We start from the raw sequence: 21,613 nt of genomic DNA on the forward strand, positions 1-21,613 counted from the left end.
AGAGACCCCATGACACAGTGCCGCATTGGTCCAGCAGTCTTCCCAGCCCTTTTTCCCAGCATTTCTGTCTTGAAGACTTCAAGTAACTGCACTTTTCAAGCAGATGGAGCCTCAAGCCCTGGTGAGCGCTGCCTGTGCACCCCAGGAGGAGCACTGTGAGGGGCCGTCACACTCCCAGCCTGGTCATCCCCCTACTCACACAGAGCGCCGGGCGCTTGGTGGGCGAGTCCTGGCGACAGTGTGAGCTGTGGATCCGGTGCCTCTGAACCAGCTCGTCAGCTGAGGGGTCTGTCCAGAAGTGGTCAGCAGTCTTCATCTTTGTGTACTCTAGTGCACAAGGCCCCACTGCACAGAGAAGAAAATCGTAAACACAAGGAAGTCATCGGAGTTGTTCCAATGACTGTGGTCACCTCTCTGATCCCCAGAGCCCAGCACCTCAGAGCAGGGGTGGTAGGACAGCAGACAGCAAGCACCAGGCTCACCATGTATTGCTGCATTGTGTAACAGCAGCAAATAATTCAGAGGGGTTAGCTGGCCTTGGCAGTGAGCAATAACACACTGCCTGCCTGGTCACGTCCATACCAAGCCCTGCGTTGCAGCACTGCACTGCTTCCCAGATCCTGGCTTCAGCCCTGGTTTATGCCCATCAGCATTATTGAAGCCTGTGCAAGGAAAGGAAACCCTCAAGCTCAGCCTTGCAACTGTCCACCTGTATGCACTGCTCAGCAGCCACAGGGCTACCTGTCCAGGGTTATTAAGTTTTCTGAAGTTCTTACTAGGAAACAACTGCATTTCACATCCCGGATCACAGAACTGGGAACACAGGTTTGGAAAGCAAGCTATCAAAGTAGGGTAAGAGGAAAGTGTTACCCAATAAGGATGCAAGAATTGGCCCATCCACAGGATCCATCAGGAGAGCTTCTTTCTCATAATACTTACTAGAAAAAAATAAAAGAAAGCAGAATGCTGTAGCATTTCAACCCCTTGGGACTACAAAATGATAGAGACAGTAGTTTAAATCACTGTAATGCCCTTCTCCTTCTCTATCGCTCCTTGATGGTAAAAGGGCAAGAAGCCCTTAACAGGCTGTTTCTGCTAGCCATGAAATTCCTGGGGAATTGATGCCCTCCTGCAGCACAGTGAAAGCACCACCATCTCCTAACAAAGCATCCCCAGGACTGTAGATGACACCTTACCAGGACAGGACATCTCAGCATGCAGTTTCCAGAAGTCAAGAGCAAGGACAATGCAGTCCCTGACAACCCAGCCGTCAGCAGAGCAAGTGTGGCCTGTCTTTATTTTAGGGAGTGTATGGTGGCCACCAGCAGCAGGCAATCAGTCAGAGTCCCCGTGATAGGCACAGAGTGACAAAGCTGGCCTGTCCCATGCAGGGACTTCTCTGGCCCACTTGGACACAGCTCAGCTAGGAACACCTCCAGCACCATCGAAAGGGGCAGATGCTGGCAGTGAGTTGGGACAGGCAAATGGTTGGCCTGTGCCAGCACTCACCTGCTGTTTTCTACCAAGTAATGCACGATTTTATCCAAGACCTTTTCAAAGAGGGCTGTGCGGATCCAGAGGTGCTTGATGGCTTGAGGAGACAGGTTGGGCAGCTTCGGCATCTTACGCACATTCTCCGGGATGCCCTGGACTTGATTTCGTCTTTAGAGGTACAAAGCAAAAGACAACAACATCACTGGCTCATCACTGAGAACTGCAGGAGCCTAGGGCACTCATGGCACCTTGTGGGGCCATGAGGCCAGGATTTCAGTGGTGCTGACTGTGGTGGCTGGGGAATGCCCAGGGAACCGCATGGGGACAGGGCTCTGGAGACTGTTGCCTTCATGTATTCCACCCCCTACTCCAGAAGGCACACATTTACATGTGAAAAATGAATTCACTACATCAGCTTCCCACTGTAAAGGCACCCTAAAACAAGCCTCTGCCTCAGCAGTCCTCCAACCCACACACCTTTTCCACTGGTGCCTGAGGACAGCAGTTCACAAGCAAAGCAGCTTATCTTAGGACAACATAAAGATTCCTGCCCCCAGGTAGCTGCTCCATCCATCTCCCTGGTTCCTGTCCAAGGATGAGTAAGCCACTCTCAAACAGGAGTTGAATTAATGCAGGTTCAAGCCCTGCACATTGAGGCAGACCAAGTTTGGTTCCAGTTGGCTTAGTGCACTGGTCCATAAACTGTGACAGTTCAGGAGCAAACACGCTGAGCTGTCCCTGAGACAAGGGGCAGAGGAAGTAAGAACTCGTCCATCCTAGCTTAAACCACAATCGCAACTCACAGTCTCCTAGAAGAGCAACCAGTTCAGTCAAGGTATCAAAAGCCCAGGACAGGACTCTGCTCCACTGAAAAAGCAATTCCTTCTGTAGAGGCTCAAGTTGGGCATTGCGATCCACAGCCACACCCAAACTACAGACCCACACCAAAACATGAGTGACCTGTGGGATAATAGCAATGCTGGTGCCTTACGCATTCTCAATGAGCTGCTCCAGGTCTTGCACTTTCTTGCAAAGCTCCTCTGCCAGAGGAAAGCTCTTTCCCACCTTCATAAACAGAGCTGCTATCTTGTTGCTGCGCAGGAATCCTGCTGCCCTCCGCTTCAAGCCGTACAACACACAGGCTTCCACAGCAGCTGCAACAAAGCAAAGCTGTTACTGAAGCAGCAGGCAAACTCGGAGCTCACATCACAACAGACGGTCTTCTGCTGCATCCATGACCTGACTCCACATCAGAAATGCTTCCCAAGAGGAAACCAGCGCCATGTTCTACTTCTGCCTAGGCAGAGAGATTAGGGAACAGAGATGTCTTTTGACCCAAAGCAGCAGACAGTGGTACGGTTTTTCTGACTGCAGAGTCATCAGTTCTGCTGACTGTGTAGAGGTACAATATTAGTTTTGCAAAACAGAAGAAAAATTGAGGCTGGTGAAGTCTATTAGAAGTTCGGCTAATCTGAACAAAACGACTAGCTTGACGGAAGTAAACATGAACTGTGGGTGTGCCAAGATGCAAGAACTTCAAAGGAAAGTTAACTTGAGCCTGCTAAAGTAGATCCAGGGTCTCCCTGAAATCACCTGAGAGGGACTGGTCAGGGAGACTAACTTGTCTTGGACTGACTTATCTGACCAACCAACAGCCTAAAGAGACCTTACTAGACTGGCGATAAAATGGGAACGTGCAGCTTTTGGACCACAGAGATGGTACCTCTGTGCCACCAACAGTGAGCAGTCTGCGCTGACGTGCCAAGCTAGCAGCCTGGATTAGGATTTATCAAGGCACTTTGCTCATTCATAAAAACAGAGCGGGAGAAAAGAATTGGACCGCTTTGCTCACAGCCCTTTGTTCTGAAAGTGCCAGGATCCAGCTCCACTACATGATACCCTGAACGCAAACAAATTGATGCTAACGCAGGGAAATCTCAGCATGCACGGAGGTTGCATCCTGCTTCCAGGTCTGTGCCAGCACGATTGCTGTTAGCAGAGCGGTGATTTTCCCAGCAGAGTAGTGACCAGCTCATGGCGTGGCAGTAATCGCATGGGTCAGGAGCTGCCAACAGCCTGCTCATACAGAGTCACTCAGGTTAAGCCTGTGGGAGTAAACAGTTTATCTGTAGTTTAACAGCTTGGAGCCTAAGTGTGGCTGTACACCGCACAGTGATGCATCTGGCTCTGCTCCCCTGGTTAAAGGGGCCTGAAACCATTTCAGGTGACCAGACTGTCTATGGGGCCAGCAGCCCCAGCCAAGCCTGGGACAGAGAGCAGGCTTCTGCAGTGTCACTGGGGAGGGCACTGCCAACAGCACACCAGACTTGGGATCCCTCTGCAAGCTCAGCACACAAGTCCCTCTCCTTTCTCTCCAGTGTGCTGATCAGTCCAGCCACCATCATTAACCAATGGGCTAGATGGAAGGATGGGATGTAAAACTTCTCAGACAATATATTTTAAGACAGAGAACATCCCCACCTGGCCTTCAGGAAAATGTCCTCATCAGACATGCAACAACTAACAAGCAAGCGTGCTGCATCTTCTCCAGGTAGGATAATTGTTTGGCTATGCAGATAAACAGGCTGACATTCTCCTCGCAGGTTTCTTGCAGATCATAGAGAAACCAAAAAACTCCCTGAAGTTTTCCCTTCGGCCCAGTCTGAGGGATGGAACAGGAGATTTTGCCCCCTGGCCCCCTGTGCTGGGATGGTCCAAGTGAGAAGGAGAAAGCTCCGGAGTGAGAAGCAGGTACACTGAGGACTCCTAAAGCAGCAGAGGAAACGGCGCAATTTTTTCACAAAAAATCTCACCGTCCACACAAACGTTCTCCTGACAAACCTAAATGCAATAGAGAACCTGGGGATAAACCACAGGCAATGCCAGCAGCTCAGTCTGGCTTCGGAGACCCTCCCAGCTCAGTGGTGACTCAGTTGGCTCCTGGCAGCTGGTACTCAGCAGTTAAGTCCCCGTGCAAGGCTTCGCCTAACTTGCTGCACTGGGGTCTGCCAAAAGGCAGCATCAGGCACTCACCAAACCACAGTGAGTGCCCAGAAAGCACCAGCCGCCTGCCCTCTCCTGCCAGGCTCCCTGCCCAGGTACGCAGCAAGCGGGTAGCCAGCTCTGCTGGCGATGGGAGACAGAAAGATGTGCACACGTACAGGCTCCACTGGCAATCTGTTTGCCAGAGTCCCCTGGGAGGGCTCAGGATGGATGTCTAGTGTCAAACACAGACTTATTAAACAGGCTGATCAAAGCACTGGAAAATTACACGGACCCACAGTTCTGCGGGCTATTGATCTGGGTCTGACAACAAGCTTTCTGGCACACTGGCACCCCGCCTTCCCCAGGAACCCAACGCTGCAGAGCCAGCCGTGCTGAACCTTCCCTGCAGCCGCCCAGCTGCTTGCTTCTCTTGCTTCCAAGCTTGCCTCTCGCTTGGAAGGGCATTTTTTTCCTACAGCTGAACAACTCTATGGAGACATTTTAAAAGATATTTCGTGCAGACCCATCAACATCAGCTCCCAGGTCTGAGAGAGACTCTCTTTAGCTCTGCCCTTCTTAGTGCTATGCCCAAATTCACCACCAAGCAGGCAGGGCAGGTGTGCAGCATCTGAGGTGCTGCAAGACACGTCCTGTGCTAACAGCAGAAAAGCAACACATTTGGGCCAGACAGAGTCCTGCTCACCCAATACCAGCCATTCAGAGCCACTGGATGGATACCTAGTTTTTAAAGCCCTACACAAACCCTCCTGAAGGCCAGACATGCTGCAAATAGCATGGCCCATGCACGACAGGTCTTCCTACCTGTCCCAGAGGATTATTTGCAGCTGCAAAGTAAGATCAGACTGCTTCATGGCTTTGGGACCAAATGCAAGAAGACCCGCCCCTCCCTCACACACTCAACTCATCCCACCCCACATCCCTTCATTCATTTGTTCTGTGCTCCAAGGCTGAAATACAAGTGACAGACACAAACAACCCTACCTGCCTGAGACTGCATCCAGTCATGCCCATTTTAGAGTGTCCAGCCATGGAGCAGGCATATCCCAAAAGCTCAGGCAGATCTCTGCTGCTAACCTCCCACAGTGGAGTCAACCCCAGTCAAGTGAGGCCAGGAGCTAGCTGGAGTGGAATGGCAAGCAGAAAAGCCACAGCTTTGTTTTGGGAATGTAAGGTTATGCCAACACACAGCTGAACAAGAAATCACAGCAGCACCTTCAAAACCTGGGGACAAGTACTCCCTCTCCACTGAGACGGAACCGAGGGCAAGATCTCTGTGGGACCACACTGCCCATGCCAGCTCTCTACCGATGGAGCTGGACTTCAGCCCCAGTGTCTGCTGCCAGCACTAGGCAGGGCACCATCACCCTCTCCTCCAACTTGTATTTTGGGGGATTTCACTGTTCTCAAGCAGCCATCTCCAGCTCTTTGCAGCAAGAGCTAGCCTGGCTGGGCTCCAACGCTCACCTGGTACAGCTGGGCACCGGAGCTGCTGGACATGGTGCAAGAGCAGCGCTGGATTTGTGGCACTCCCAGCTCTGCCAGGCCATCAGCTGTCAAATCAATGTATGCTGCCCAAAGCAACTTATCAGGGCCCAGTTTTCTGCCAGCTGCACATGGTAGCAGGAGGCAAGCAAGACGAGCCCAAAAAGCCCCTCTGTGACTCACACCCACCCTTGTACGCCAGAGACAAGTCATGCAAGCAAGCCTGGGGCAGGCAGATGAGGTCTGCCTCCGCTGCCCACCAACATGCCTTAGCAAACAAGGCACCCTCTTCCTCTGCTGGGCCCTGGACTGCCAGGAGATGACACCCCACCTGGGCAAGCACAGGGCTGTGTGAAGCAGCCCAGCTGAGGGGCCACCGCGGCTCACAGCACCCCGACAGACAACTTCTGTTGGGCACCAGATGCTCAATGTGCCATCGGTTCCACTCTGAATTTCCAGCAGATGAGTGAGAGCACTCATGCTCGTGCAGAAGAGCAGCAGATTGCTTTGCTCACGTCACGGCCAGTGCATCACACCTCCCTGCCAGCTAGGGAGCAGCACACGGGAGAAAACCCAGACTGCTGAAAAGCCTCCCAGCACGCTCCAGCAAGACGGAGCAGTCATCAGCATCTGTCCTCAAAACTGTAGCTTGAACGTCTCCAAAACACTACTCCTGCTGGCAAAACCACACCCAAATGTGCAGTCTCCATAGGAAAAACTCCCTGTGCTCTCCCAAGGGCTGAGGCTTGAGCACACAAACCAAGAGCACCTTGTCCACACTAAATGCAGGGGTAATGGTAGTTTCTTTTTTAACCTTATGATTTTTTAAGCCCAGATCATAACTTGCCTACTGTCACCACTGCAAACAGATGCTTCGAAGAGACTCTCCCCATCCCTAAGGATATAATCTATAGCAGAGACACACGGTGCAGGGTCTCCACGCAGCTACACCCAGGTAAGGTGGGAATTTTGATTCCTGGCAAAAGACTAAAGATATTTCTGAGATCCTCAGAGTGCTCTGGCCTGGCACAATTCAAACCACTCAGGGGTTGAGAACGAAGGCAGTCTCGGCACTGATGTGGACAACAAGCCTCTTGGCTCACGCAGGCCCCCAGCCCTGCCGCCAGCTCTCCATCAGCCTCCCAGGGCAGCATGAACGTGACAGATGCCAACTCGCGTTTGTCTGCTTCAAACCCTTCCCTTGCAGGCAAAACAGGGCAGCTGGGAGCAGCTGCCCTTTCCTGCCAGACCACTGGTTTCATCAGAAAGGGTTTGCGGTACGCTGGCTACGCAGAGGACGAGGAGGGCTCAGTGAGGAAGGCTCTGTGAGGAAGGCGGCTCTCCCCAGAGAAAAGGGCAGCTCTGCCTAGCCAGAGCCAGGCTTGCAGCAGCATGCTCTGCTTGTCAGGAAAAGAGGTTATTTATGAGCTCACCCGGCTCATGGATAGTCACAACACTGAGGAAGGTGCGCATATCATTCAAAGGAGAGCGCAACAGCAGACAGACCAGAAGGTGTAGACACCAGAAGCCAGTGAAAGTGCAGCAGCATCGTTAAGAAGACAGAAGGAACCAACAAGCCCTTCGTGCCTGGATGCCTCAGCTCTGTGTTGCAGGAGGCTATAAATAATTCCAGGCTGCGAAGCCTCGTGCTGCACAGAAAAGCAGAGAATGAGTCACACCTTGAAGTCTGTTCTGCTCTTTCGATGCCATTCGGTCGACAGCGTATAAAGGCGCACAGGCCTGAAACAAGCATCTGCATGTCTTTTATACGAGGGCCCAGGAGAAAAGGAAGAAGGCAGCCCCTTTGCTCTCCAAAGCAGAGAAGGAGACCTCCTCACAGCTCCCTTCTCTTTCTTTTTTGTGCCTGTACCTATGGATGCTACGGCCTTATTCAGTGGCGACAGCACTGCACGAGCCTTCTTGGAGCAACTTCTTCAAAAGCTAGTTTTTACCTACTTCTGTCATTTTCTTCCCAGCCTCCAAATTAGCAAGCTGCCCTTCAGCTATCTGTAAATTGAGGAATGCCGCTCCCCCTCCACACGCTGTCTGCTGCATTTGCTCAGCAGCAGCCACATGGCCCCAGCCTGGGCGTGCTGGAAGCGCAGCTGACTGTAACTCAGCAAACATCTCTGCTGAGAGCGACAGGCACAGCAAGCAGATCAGGCTGCAAACAGAACAGGCTGCCACCCCCCTTACCTGGAAGCCAGGGCTCGTGGTGTCAGAGCAGAGCAGCAGAGAGGTTCCTGGCACCTTCAGTCCCACGGCTGAGCCACAGGATGACAGGGAAGTTTCTTGGTTTGCCCTTTAAAGAAACTGCTTGCAGGGGACAGCCAGCCTCCTTCTCTTAACACAGCTTCTCTGCAGAAAGCAGGGAAGGTTTGTCAGCAGCTCTGTGCCCTCCAGAAAGGAGTACAGGTTGCTTCTGCCATCAAGTGCTCTGCAGAGGCAACTGCTGGCCTGGGAAGGTCCCTGGTCTCAGGGGTTCACCACTGCATGGCAGCAAGGGACAAGGAGGTGCCCGAGACCTGCTCCAGGACCAGCCTGGCATGTTGCAGAGGCCAAGCTCTGCACAGTGGTGTCCCCAGGGATTCCACACAGACCTCCAGGACCACGACGAGCAGGAAGGCCGTGGCTATTAGGAAGGCTCAGGCCAAGGGAGCCCACACCACCACCTCCACAACACGGCATCACTGGGCCCAGTCTCCAGCTCTGCAGCCACCAGCGTTGCAGCCTGCCTGCTCAGCTATCGCTCTGCATGTTACCATAGACGCTACCATGGCAGCCGGGAGCAGGGAGAGCCGGCACGTGGGGGATAGCACAGGCACCAGGGCTGCAAAATTGGTGAGTGGGCAGAGAGGGAGCACAGCTTCTTCCAGCGGAGCTACGATGATGCCTCCTGTCTGTCTTCTCAGTAGAAATGTGTGAAATGGAGAGGGCAGTGGGCAAGCACCGCAGCCTGCTAAACCACAGGGGAAGCACAGCTTCCTCCACAGCGGTGCACGGCCAGTGAGTGTGTGAGATCAGACTGAGCCAGGAGAAAGGGCAGCACCCACCTTGCAGATGGAACCTCTACCCATGCCAGGGGCACAGGCACGCATGCCACACTCCCCAAAAGCCCCTTCCGAGCAGGGACAGATGCTGTGCTGTAGGACAAGACATCCTGCCCTGGGCGTCAGCGGGCAGAGGGAACTCCAACCACTTCCATCAGGAGTCCAGTGTAGGAACCTTTTCTTGCAAAATTCAAGGAGCATCCCAAGGAGGGAAATTCCACTGATTTTGGTGGATGGAGCTTCATCTCACATGTGCAAGAGGAGAGGCACAACAGGGTAAGACACAGAAGAATCACTAGCCCGCAGCAAGCCACCTTCAGCAAACTACCTCCATCATTTGCCCAGTGCTGTCAGTGACCAGCAGCAACAGCTTTTACATCCACATCCCCGAGAGCAGTACCTGGAGGGAGAATCACTGCATCTGGCAGGAGTCTGGCAGAACAGTCCATTGCAAAGCTGACTGCTGCTCTATATAACACTGCCAAGGGAAGGGCCTATAAACAGATTCAAAAACTAAAGCACCTGGGAAAACCACCATTGTGCAAGCCAACTACAAAGCTGCAGGACAGCAAGGGACTTGCTCTTCTTCCGTAGTGGTCACTGGTGTCTCCCCAAACCAGTATCCTACTCTCAGACAGCTGCTAGTGAGGGGATAGAGGCAGATGGAGGGCACCAGGCGCCTTGCCAAAGCATGCTCTTGAGCTCTGGGTGAGTGGGTAAACACTTGAGACTGACAGGGCTGACAGGGCACAGAAATCACAGCTCACATCTCTAATTAATGCTGTCCCTTTGTTTCCTTGAGGCCCCCATCTGGCTCCAGCTCCATCCCACCTGCACCTCCAACGGGCCAAGGAGTTTTCTTATCCATGCAGCACCTAGCACAAAGGGCCTGTTCCACAGCCAGGGCTACAACCACCTCACCGATCCAACAGCCTGAAGTGCTCACCCTGTTATCAACAGAGTAAGACTAATTGGTTTCTGCCTAGGTTTGAAATTCATCAAACACCCCCCAGTCCACCAGTCAGGTCTCCGTACTTTTGCAAACACTGACCCTGGTAGCACTTGGCAGACTGGACAGCTGAAACTGCTGAAAAAAGCTGTTTTACCTGGGCATTGTCCAGGCAGACACTTATTCTCCAGTTTGGACAGGTGACCAAAGCTGCACAGAAGGGCCAAAAGAATAGAAATAATCTCATTTTACCACCTTTATTGCAAAGACTCCCCTGATGAGCAGCAGTGATCCTATTAAAGGGCAAAATTCTGTTTTCATCTGTCAGAGAAGAGGTGGCAAGCCAACATGTTGGGCCATTAGCACCGCTCTGTGGGCTGGTCCAGCCCCCAGAAACCTTCTCTCGTGCAGTGCAGCTTCTGAGAGGAGCCTGGGCACTGCTGCCAAACAAGCTTGCCAGCCACACCGCACATTACTGCATCACAGTCGCAGTTTGGGCTGCCACAAACCGTGCTGCTCCACGGGAGCTGGCGGGCTGCCCTGAATGCTCCTCCCAGGATGCGCTGACCTGCCGAGCTCTGCACCAGGCAGGGTGCTGAGACCTGACCTCAAACTTGTTCCTGGTGGCACTTGTCACAAGGCTGCTCTCTCCTGCTCCACGCTACCTCTGAGATACAAACACTCGTCCTTTCCTGCTCCACAGTTCTCTCCCAGAGTTGCCCCAGCATGTATGGCACACACAGTCCAACAGCTCTTCAGGGAGATTTTTAAAAACAGCTTTGCCAAGATTTTGATGGATCCATTCTGAAACACTTCCACGTTTACAAAATTGTCACACCAGTAGAAAAAAAATAGGTGAAAAAAGCAGGTTAAGTGAAAAGCACAGCTGCCAGAAAACAAGCTGGAAACCAGCACAATATCACAGCAGATCTTCCACAAACTCCATTTAAAATTCCTTAGCAGCCTTCAGCCTCTCTGCTCCTGCACTCAGGCAGACTGAAGACTCCCTTTCATAAATTCCTATTCCATAATAGCAAAGAAATATTTGGACTTGACAGACCTTCTGTTGCATCAATTCTCAAGGGAATTAAGAGATTATTTCTAGTATTTCTTAAGTGACTATATACACTGCCAACATCCCTCCCTCTTTTGACACACCTCAATATATTTCAAGCCCAGAGCAAAGGCCTCAGGGACTCAGACCGCTGCCAGAACAACTCATCCTCAGGCACTAACCACCTCCCCAGCCCCAGAGCTGGAGCATGCCTACCACAGTTCCTGCACTGGCAGGGAAGGGTCAACATGAAGAGGGTGCTCCAGCCCCCCAATTCATGTCAACATGTCGCCACCAGAGACTCACCACAGAAAGAGATGATGTGGCTGCTGTCCTCATGCACAAACTTCCTCGTCACCGCCTCCTCCATGATCTGCTTCACCTGTTGAACAGAGGTCTAGTTAGAGAAAATGTTGAATTTCAACCATAGACCAGAGTGAGGAGACCCACGGTGGAGTCGGCATGAGGTGCTCTGCTTGCTTTGCGTCTATAAGGAAACCTCTTCTGCTCTCTGAGTTCTCTAACTGCCTCAAACAGCTCAACAGGTCTCACAGAGTATCACTGCATCTTTGCTTGTTGAGCATCACCAGCTATTTAAAAAAGTCAGCTATAAAAAGAAAAAAAGGGTTGTTCTGTTTTTGAGAAACTTCAGAGTAAGAAAAACTATGAGCAGAGAATTAACTGTGGGAATCAAGCATCATTTAGATAAAAGACATCTTAATAAAGGTAACCAAATCTTATATTCAGTGCTTTTACAGTATTGTTATGTTCTTCATTTTCTGGGGATTTGACAAATTTCATGTGACATAGCTGTCCCAAATGACTGTAGCTATCTGTTGATGCCAAAGTCAATGAACACCTGGCACCAAATGTGCCCAGGAATGCTATTTGCATAGCAATGCAATCAGCCCTGCCCTCCAAGTGACTGAGTCTGTACTGCTCATGACACATTTCTGGCACTCATTTCAGTGCAATTAATCAAAAGGAAGCTGCCATATAGGTTGCATATCAGGGGCACGATTAGGAGAAGAAAATAAATAGGAACCCACATAAATTAGGAGCGTAATTTTTGCATACACAAGATGGGAGGTCAGACCTGCCAGGTAAGCAGGCTGCAGGGAACAGATTCCAGCTTTGGAGAAGCTCCCAGGACTGCCTAGCTACTCCACAGCAGTAGCTTAGAGGAGCCTGAGGAGTCAAGGACTACCAGAGCAAGAAATCCAAGTACCCCAAGCACTACTGCTCTTCCACTAGTACCTGTCGCTGCCAGCACTGACACGGCCCAGCTTTCCCTCTCTCACCGAGAGCATCCCTTTTGTAGCGTACAGACCCCTCAGACCTGTTTCGGAGATATGGCAGGATCACCGTGTAAAGAAGTGCTAATGAACTCATTGTGCATTAAAGCTGTCTGTTACACATGCCCTCAGAGCCAGCAGGCACAACACACTGCTGTGAGACTGGTTCCCCATGGCTCAGCTTTAGCAGCTCAGACAGAACAGGATTATTCTGTAGGGCTCGCCCTCACCCTTTGGACACAGAGCATTGCCCACGGTGCCTGCAGCCTCAACAGATGTACCTGAGCCAGCTCTCAGCTCTCCAGCCCATCTTCCCATGCAGACCACGTTGTTTGCTTGGTATTTTGGAGCTAGAAAACTGGGCTAGGCCAAACTTTGTTCCAACCCTACAACAGCAACTGCAGGTTACAAACTTGAGTCGCTTATCAAAGGAGAGGATTTTTAAGTGCCTTGACTGCCTATTTCTAATGATCAGCTTCCAACACAGGTTGCCAGCAGACTGTCCCACGCCTCGCTGAATGTCTCCTGTTGGAAATACGCTGTCCTCCCGCCGTGTCTCCCAGTGCTCCTGGGAGCTACCTTGCTGATGTGCTGAACTCAGTTATTGTCTACAAGGAGGACAGCGAAAGGAGCATCTGAACACATGCTGCTGCTAAACAGTAACGGTTCAGTTACTGTACTCAGAGACAACTTCTCCCAGTGCCCACAAGTTGGGAGAATACTGCTCAGGGTGCTCCGACTTTCAGTGTGGGATTCTGCGTGAAATGCCCTTAAAGCTGGATTATGTGGGGGAATACGGTCCTGCGATCAGGGCAGAGCAGAGCGGGGAATGCAGAGCAGGTGAGAACTGCCTTGGCTCTGAAGCAACATCACCTCCATTTGCCCCCACACCTCTGTAGGATGCAGGAGCTGCACACAAGAGATGTGGAGTTTAGTGCTCAGGGAGGTTTGAGCCTTGCTCAGAAAGTGCTGGAGAAGTAGGTGTTATTAATGAAGTAGGCAGCCCTAGACTGATGGCCCCATGAACCACCATAGCTCTGCCAGCTGCCATCCTCCAGCCACACTGCTTCCTCGACACCATGCCCACCACAGCCTCACCGGCAAAGCTCTGCCAGCTCATACCAGCAGACCATAGGATCTCCCATCCCTCTGCCTGTCCCCCCCATCACCCCACAGCCCTGGTGTCAACACTGCAGCCTTTCCAGGCAGACCCCAGCTGTCCTGCTCCCAAGGTGCTGTGCCTCTTACAGCCAGGCTGCCCCACCCTGCTTGGAGCACCCAGTGACTTCCATCCCCAGCTGTCACCCTCCCTAATCCTGCTGAAATCAGCAAAAGTCCAGCTGAATGTTTGGCCCTTAAACGTTCAGTTCCTAACTGTTCTTCTTTTTAAGTGCAGAGCTGCCAGCATGCCTGGATCTCATCTTCTAGTGCCTCTGTAACATCTTGCTTTTCACTCTTTTAGTTTCAGAAAACGCAGGGGAAAGGGTTCAGAGTGCAGAGATGTGGGTGTAAGAGAGGCTCTGCTTATCAAGATATTCTCTCTAAAGGCACCGGGAGGAGGAAAAAACAGCAGGTCAAGACTTGACCAAGCAAACCTTATATGTATAAGAGACCTTTAATGGCATCATTTGGGGAATTAAACTCCTTTGAAAGATTTAATCAAGGTCGTTCAGGCACAGCTGACAGCAGCTCAATAAAGGAAATCATTTTACAAATATGGATTAACAAAAAAAGTCATATCTAAAGCCAAAAGCATCTCTGCATGTCAAAACAATCAGGTCAGCTTCCAGCACCGCTCTGCTCCAACATGCTGGCTGATTAACAGAGCCTGCTTGTGAACTCGGCGGGAGCAGGACTTGGACAGTGATTTCACCTGTATCCCAGCACTCAGATGAGCTGACAATGAGTCAGGAACTCGCAGTAGGGAACATCACCAAGATGGATCTTGGGACTGGAGGTGGCTCAGAGTGCTGGAAATTCACCTTGGCACAGCACAATACAGCTCCTGCAGCTCCTGCATCCCAACTCTTTGCTCAGAGCAGTGACTACAGCTGCTGGAACACCCCAGGTGCAGAGGTCTCCACTTCCAGAGACCCACAAAAAAAATATTCCTCCTCTACCTCAGTGCTTTATTGTGGCAAGTGGCCCCAAAACTGCAGCTGTCCCCTATCAGGGCACCTTCCTGCAAGGCAAGGCCAGGTGAGGTTAGCAGGCCCTTCATTTCATTACACCCCACGCATAGTTTTACCCCTTGTACTGTTGCCACATGCTGAGCATCACAGAAGGGGGCAGCTGCAATCCTCAGGCTTCACGGCTCCAGCAGTGTTGTATTTTAAACTTTAACAACAGAAGGACCACTGTGAAACAGAAACAGGGACAGAGCAAGTCCCAGCAACAGGAAAGGAGTCCCCCTCTTCCATTTGCTGCATTATACCGAGACATATCCCTTGACCTGGGCTGCAGTGGTGAATTAGAGATGGGAAACAGCACACACTTATTGTCCAGCAGCAACCAGTGCCCAGGTGCACGCCAAAACAGAGTTCCTCCTTTTCGTCCACCTGACATTACAAATGTCCAACAAAAACATGCCAATCCCTGCTTTTGAAACCCTGAACAGCCCAAGAACCATCACCAATCAGGCCCTTGTCGCAGCCCTGGCAAAAAGGTCCAGCAATGCATGCCTTGAGGCCCTCAGGGATTCCCCAAAATTAGTCTCTCCCAGCAGGTTGAGTTGTCTTCATCCAGATGGCTTATGGCCCTCACCTGGCCGGGCTGAGCTTCCTCCGTCAGCGGGTCATGGGCACTTCCCTCTCACATATGCAACTAATCTACTAGAAAACGATGAACACACAGATATAAAATGTACTCTCACAGCAACACTGGTATTGCGCGTATTTTAATCCCCTCAAAATACATTTGAGCATCAATGCACATAGCTACATAGTTACCAGCTTCTGATGAAATTAGGAACGTATTCAAATTTAAGCAGTATATTCAAATATTTGTCAGCCACCTTCCACGCAAGCCGTCATCTCACTGCTCTGATGCAAAGCCTGCAGTCACACCTACCACAGGACTGCCTTCTGTGGGGCACCGACCATCTGCTTATCCAGTGCCTGTGGAGCAACCAGCACAGCGGGACTCCGGCTCTGACTGGGCATCTTGGTGCCAACACAGCACAAACAACCTGCACTCTCAAGGCACACAAAAAAACCTTCCAAGAGACGCAGTTTAGTGGAAAATTACTCATTTCAAGAAAAAAAACCAAAACAAACAACACTGTATTGACGGAGGTTATCACACTAAACAAAATAAATCAAAGATATCTAAAGAAACAGAAATGGAAAGGGCATTACAACAAGGGCACTCACCCGACATGAAGTGCTAGAGCAGAACCGAAGCAGCTCTACAACAACTACAAAGCCCCAATAGGTAGGGGCCAGACAGATAGATACAGTCTCGTAACAGAAAACAAGTGTTATACCAAGAAAGTTTTCAAACAAATGAGAAAGTTTTCAAACAAAACAGTCTTACATTTGCCCATAAATGGACATGGCTGGCATCTATCTGTAGGACAGCTCCAATCCAGAGAACCCCAAAACTCTCGACAGGTCTCCTATGCTGTTGTCTGCAGATCCCGAAGGCCTCTCCCACCCGGACCCCAGCCCCTCCACAGCCAGCTGGAACCACAAACACTGCAGCAGCAGCCATCCGCCACAGTGCTCCTGGATCCTCTCCTGAAAGCGAAGTGGGTTTGTGACACTGCGGGGATGGAGAACACCACCTAACCCACGTTTGGCTCACTCCATAGAGATGACTTGAACAGCCTCTAAATATGCTGCATTCCAGCATTTTAATGCTAATTCTCATATTGTAGCCAGAACAATCTCAATAAATGAAGCTGCCCACTCTTTATCTAAAGCCAGTCTAAGCAAAATGAGATGTTTGCTCTTCTTTTATTAGAAAGGAAATTAAAACAGCAACTAATAATTCAGGTGTAGGTAAACTCAAGAGGAATATCATAAAATATTCCACAAAAATAAAAACATTTCTCCTGGCTCCAGCTGTGAGCACAGGACAAGTCACCCCCTGCTCTGGGACAGCAGGGTCATAGGGACACCCCACAACAAGGTGTCCATACAAACCCAACAGTATCAATTGCAGTTCCAGAAACACAACAAAAGACAGGCTAGTCTTGACATTACTGTCTGACTCACTGACTTGTGAACAAGTAAGCTAGTCCTTCTTTGTTTCACGTGCATGTCTGAATTACAAGGAAAACAAATTTTTTTCCTCTTTGTTCCTTCTCCAAGCCTGGATCCAAGAGCCACAGGCAATGAGAAGAGTCCTTGGGTTATTCCATGAATCCGGGGCATCAGGAATCCCAGCGCACCCACTTCAGACCAGGGATTTGAGCTTGCACCCCCATACCTCCAGTGAGGCTCCGGATCCCAGAGGTCTCAGCCTCTCCTTTGGCTCCCTTGGGCCTGGGCAGCTCCATCGCAGCCAAAATGTTGCTATTAAAATTTTGTTTGACACGCTGCTTCCTCCCACCCCCGCTTCAAAAATAAATGAAAACAAAACCTTAACTACCCAACAGTCCCCAGACCCCAATGAGAGATGCAGGCTTAGATCTCTCTGCTCCAAAATTCCCAGGGTTACGGTTCATCGCAAAGTCCAACTTGCCCATAAATAGAGCTTCATAACCGTACCCAGTCCCAGCTGTCATTTACATTGGTGGAGCAAGCCAAATATTACAGCAGTTACAATAACCACCGAGGTGCAGAGATCAGGCGTAAACCAATAACTCTGGGTTTAATTAGTCTAAGGCAATATTGACTCACAACTCTGTTTTACCTGACTGGATGTTTCCAGGCAAGTCACCATACAACCTGTACTCCAGATGTTTACAGTCACAATTTCCTCTGCCACGCTTCTTGCAAAGCCTTTCGCGGGTTATTAAGGCATCTGTATTGAAGCGCAGCATCTCCCACATATTTGGCCATGTTTGTAACTCTGTGGAATTGTTTATAGCAAGCCAGATGCAAACGGAGTGCCCAGCTTGATCCTTTTCCGAGTCCTGTTTCAAGGTGAAGCTTGGTCACTTTGCCAGAAGGGCTGCAGAACAGCAAGCTCTGTGCAATACAGCTGCGGTGACACTCCCAGGCATGGGCCTGTTTGCTATACCCAGCCTCACGGGTCCCCAAGACAGGACCCTGGCAGACAGCCTCTGGTACGGAGACACACAGGTAACTGAGCAGTGAGGCCGACAGCCGGGTGCTCAGACTCTTTTGTCCCCCTCCAAAGGGGCAAAGCAGCCAGACACTGAAGCATGTAGGGCCAGAGCAATGGGAGAGCAGAACCAGGTCTGACTTCAGTCCTTGTAGTGGGACTTTCCACAAAGAGAGTCACTTCATATAAGTAAAAGCTACAATACAATAAACACCTCCAGTGATTGAGTTGGTCTTTGCAAAAGTATGGTTTTAGAAACTGCTATCAATCTGGTTTGGTCAGAAACTGTAAGACCTTCTGCTGAATGTTCATGTAACCTGCATCCTGAAAACAAAAGACTTACAGTAAAAAATATAGTGGAAATTAAGATGTCTTCTGCTATCTCTGAGCACCCACCTCTGCATGGGATGTCAAGGATTTGGGTGGGATGAGATGATGCAACACCAGAGCCAGGAACCTGCACTGCCTAGATCTTCTCAGTCTCCATCTTGCCTAGGAGGGCAACCAAGCACCAACCATCACGGTGCCAGACAAAACTAGTCTGCTCACCAGCAGCACTGCAACAGCTCTGAAAAACCCCAGCAGATACAGGAGCAGCCTTGGAAATCCCTCCCCCTTCCCATCTCTTTCTAACAGACTGCAGGAAGATGACTCCTATCCCAAGAAAGAGCATCCTAATAAGCGTCCAGCACAAACAAGCATTGTCTTCTGGATCTACAACTGTCACTTGTCATTCAAGTCTCTTCACTAAATCTCAGTGCATTTCTTTTCCATGAACTTGTTTAATCTGCTCTTCTATATGTTAAAAAAAACCCCAAACTAAAGAAACAGACAAAAAAAACCCAGACACCCCCCCCCAAAACCCCACACTGATGATGTAGGCTTTAAACTTGGTTTGCTTTTGTATGTCCGCTTTTCAAATTCTTTTATGAGCTGGTGTTTTCTCATTTTCATTTCAGTCTAAGTGCTGCTTTGACTACGTGTTGGAAGTTAATTCTAGCACTTAAAAATCCCATTTTACGTGTCAGTTTTGGTGCAACAAGTCCACGTGGGCACTCCTTGATGTAATCTGAGCATTTCTTTAATTGCTTCTCTGAATCAAGGTCTCTTTCCAGGAATAAGCTCTGGTTAAGCTCCACAGGAAACAGTTTCCCATACACTGTGCAAGACTTGTCCACGTAGCAGTACAGTATTATCATTTCTCAGGTATTATAAAATGCTAAAGGATCACTTAGTGAAGCAGATGCAATATTAGGACTGTCCTAGGTATGTTTGTATTTGCAAGGACAAACATGATTCCCTTGCACCGCAGCTCCAGCAGTCACACTGCAGGGCTTTGCCACCAGGTCACTTAGTTAACGTTTCCCCGCAGAAACACGAGGCTGTTTTTTTTCCTCCAGCTCTTAGGTTGGCCTGTACCAAAGCTGGTTCAGTCTCCCAAGGCAAAGCAAGTGCAGCATCTCTGTTCAGCTCTAGGACACAAAGACATTACCCTAAACCCCAAGTCCTCCACTTCTGGACTGTCCACTCCAGTGCCCACAGAAATCTCTGTGGGGCACAGCATGCTGGGGATGGTGGATAGAAAAAACAGTACATTCAATCACACCACCTGTGCTGCAGTTAAAAGCCATTTTTTCAGCTAAAGTGGAGCTTCTCAGTCCAATACCTTTCACAAACCAGACTTATCTTCTCTTTTGAAAATGAAATGTCTGCCTATTGCCTGCCTTGCTGCTACAACATCCTTTTTTAGCAGACTTGTTTATAAAATTCACATTATCAAACTCAGTGTTACAACATACAGTTTCTTATCTTTCCAGCAACAAACACCCTGATTATTCCAAAAGCAGGTGCCAGACAGACTTTTCCAGCACCATCACAAGTTGCAGCCAAGCTCTGCCGCTTACCTAAGTTTACTAGCTGACCACTAAGTAATTCCAATTAATTGTGCTCCAATCAGTTAAAACACTGCCAGCTTCAGAGTACATGCGCTATGTACACAAGAGACTTCAAGGACTCTCACCAGCCATTTTGATGGACCACCGAGAACATGGCCTTCTCGTGGGAGGACAGCACAGGGTCAGCTCCAATGGCACCATGCACTTTACATGCACTTGCCTTTAAAGCCATTTGGTAGCTCCATATTCTTGCTGCCACAGAAACATTTATCGCAATCCTACCAACTGAGACCTTTGGCTTTTATAAAAGGCTTATTTAATTATTTATCATCACTTACTAAACAAAACATAGCACCTTCTGCAGCTGAGGTATCATCCACGTGACATGTGGGACTTTCAGACGTTCCACAGGAACCATGTGTACTCACAGCTGGGAACTGGGCTGAGCCTCCTTGGGGGGGTAAGGAGGAAGAAGGTGGTTATATGCATTAACTCTGAATATTTGGACAGTTTGCTGGAAAAGAAGACAATAAACAGAAGGGTCCATAATGCAACATTGTACCTTGGGGGAAACAGGAATGATCCCAGTGATGTATATTTGCTGACAGTATTTTGCACCAGACTTTCTTCATAGGGCATCAACTTTTGGCCAAAAATCCATACATACAACACTAATTTAAGATCAGTTAAATTCATGTTATAGCTGGTTCTATTCCTGTTGTGCTTGTCAAACACAAACTTCCATGCCATCTGTTGGCACTGCTGGTACTGCTAGCTGTGAGATGCTCAATAAAGACACTGCAACATTTCAGGAAAAAACTTTAGTCATTTCTCTGTTTTCAATGCCTGATCTCAAAGCTTTACCCTGTTTTGTTCTGCACCCATCAAACCACAAAGCTTCTGTTTTCCAAGGTGCTAAATGTTACGCTGACAAGCGTTTTGGATTCAATTAACAAACATGGCAAAGATTGACACTACTCGCACTGAAACCAAGTGCAACTTCCAGCCCCGAATTGCTTTGAAGTCCTGAATCTGTGCAAAAACAGGTATTTCCATGGCGACAGCCAGGACGCCACAAGGAGAAGAGGATGACATTTTGGCAGCAGAGAGGAGAAGCTGGGTGGGGAGGAAGGAGGCTCCTCTGGCATACAGATCTTGTCTCCCTGTACGCTGAGAAGGAAGGAGGAAAGCAGCACGAAACCTTTTCTGGGTATGAGAGATCAAGCCAGGGGGTTCTGGAGTATGAGAGCACTTCTGCACACCACTGCTTTTATCTTCAAAAGGAGAGAAAATGGTCCCCAGTGATTAGTAATACTCTTTTCAGAAGAGGTCGATGCAGGCAATCGAGAAATGCTGCATTAAAGCTGTCTGTTTACTTTTGATATAGGAACATTTGAAAAAGGCTGACCTGGGTGCTTAAGAGGCATCAGAAAGTCCCTCTGCAAATAGCAGCTTTCATTACAAACCTGCAGCTTATCATCCTCATCTTCATTTTGCCTGAACAGTTTTGACAGCTACACAAAGGCCTTTTTTTTTTAAATTGGCCTTGAGAACATTTAAAGCTATCAACATTAATTTTTCAAATCCTAATAACATTGAATTAATTTACAATTTTCTACCAATCCAGAATGAAATAGCTGGCATTGACACCCGCAATCTGATATTTTGGAACCACAGGCATACATACACGCTCCAGAAAAACAAACCCAAGCTGCAAAAATATCGCTCTTAACAGTCATTCTGTGTTACTTAGCCACAAACTAGACAATATGGCTGCATAGCGGGGGCACATCATTTAAAGGGTGGGAGGAAGAGAGACTGACTGCTGTCCCTATGATATATGATGATGGAATTAGTCAACAGCTCCATAGTGACAACCATTCAAGCTATTAAAAAGTAAAAAATGTATCCCATAGAAGACCGTGGGACATCAGCAAGCGAGCAGGCTTTGGTCAGTCAACAACAGTTTTTTAAAAAATTCTAAGAACAGGCAGCAAAATGTTCAATACAGGCACAGCAGTTATTGACGAGTAAAAGACTTAAAGCTACTCGCTGAGTGGCAGGTTAAATATAAACTAAATTTGTGCAGAAGAATAAGCAAGACAACTGTTTACTTTCATATTCCATTCAGCTTTTCACACAACTGATTTTCCAGG

General features: G+C 49.4%; 1 protein-coding gene across 4 annotated transcripts in view; it reads right to left on the bottom strand.

The window, feature by feature from the left end:
* SGSM1 (small G protein signaling modulator 1) overlaps nt 1-21,613 on the bottom strand; it is a 48,953-nt gene that overhangs the window by 23,920 nt on the left and 3,420 nt on the right. For all 4 annotated transcript variants that reach the window (XM_049805981.1, XM_049805979.1, XM_049805983.1 and 1 more), the window contains exons 3-7: nt 11,342-11,417; nt 2,486-2,648; nt 1,510-1,662; nt 871-938; nt 200-345 (exon numbers count right to left, since the gene is read on the bottom strand). In XM_049805981.1, coding sequence (XP_049661938.1) covers nt 200-345; nt 871-938; nt 1,510-1,662; nt 2,486-2,648; nt 11,342-11,417 — 606 coding nt within the window. The remainder of the gene's footprint in view (nt 1-199; nt 346-870; nt 939-1,509; nt 1,663-2,485; nt 2,649-11,341; nt 11,418-21,613) is intronic.

The sequence above is a fragment of the Accipiter gentilis genome, chromosome 7 (genome assembly GCF_929443795.1).
Source record: "Accipiter gentilis chromosome 7, bAccGen1.1, whole genome shotgun sequence".
Classification (NCBI taxonomy): Eukaryota; Metazoa; Chordata; class Aves; order Accipitriformes; family Accipitridae; genus Astur; species Astur gentilis.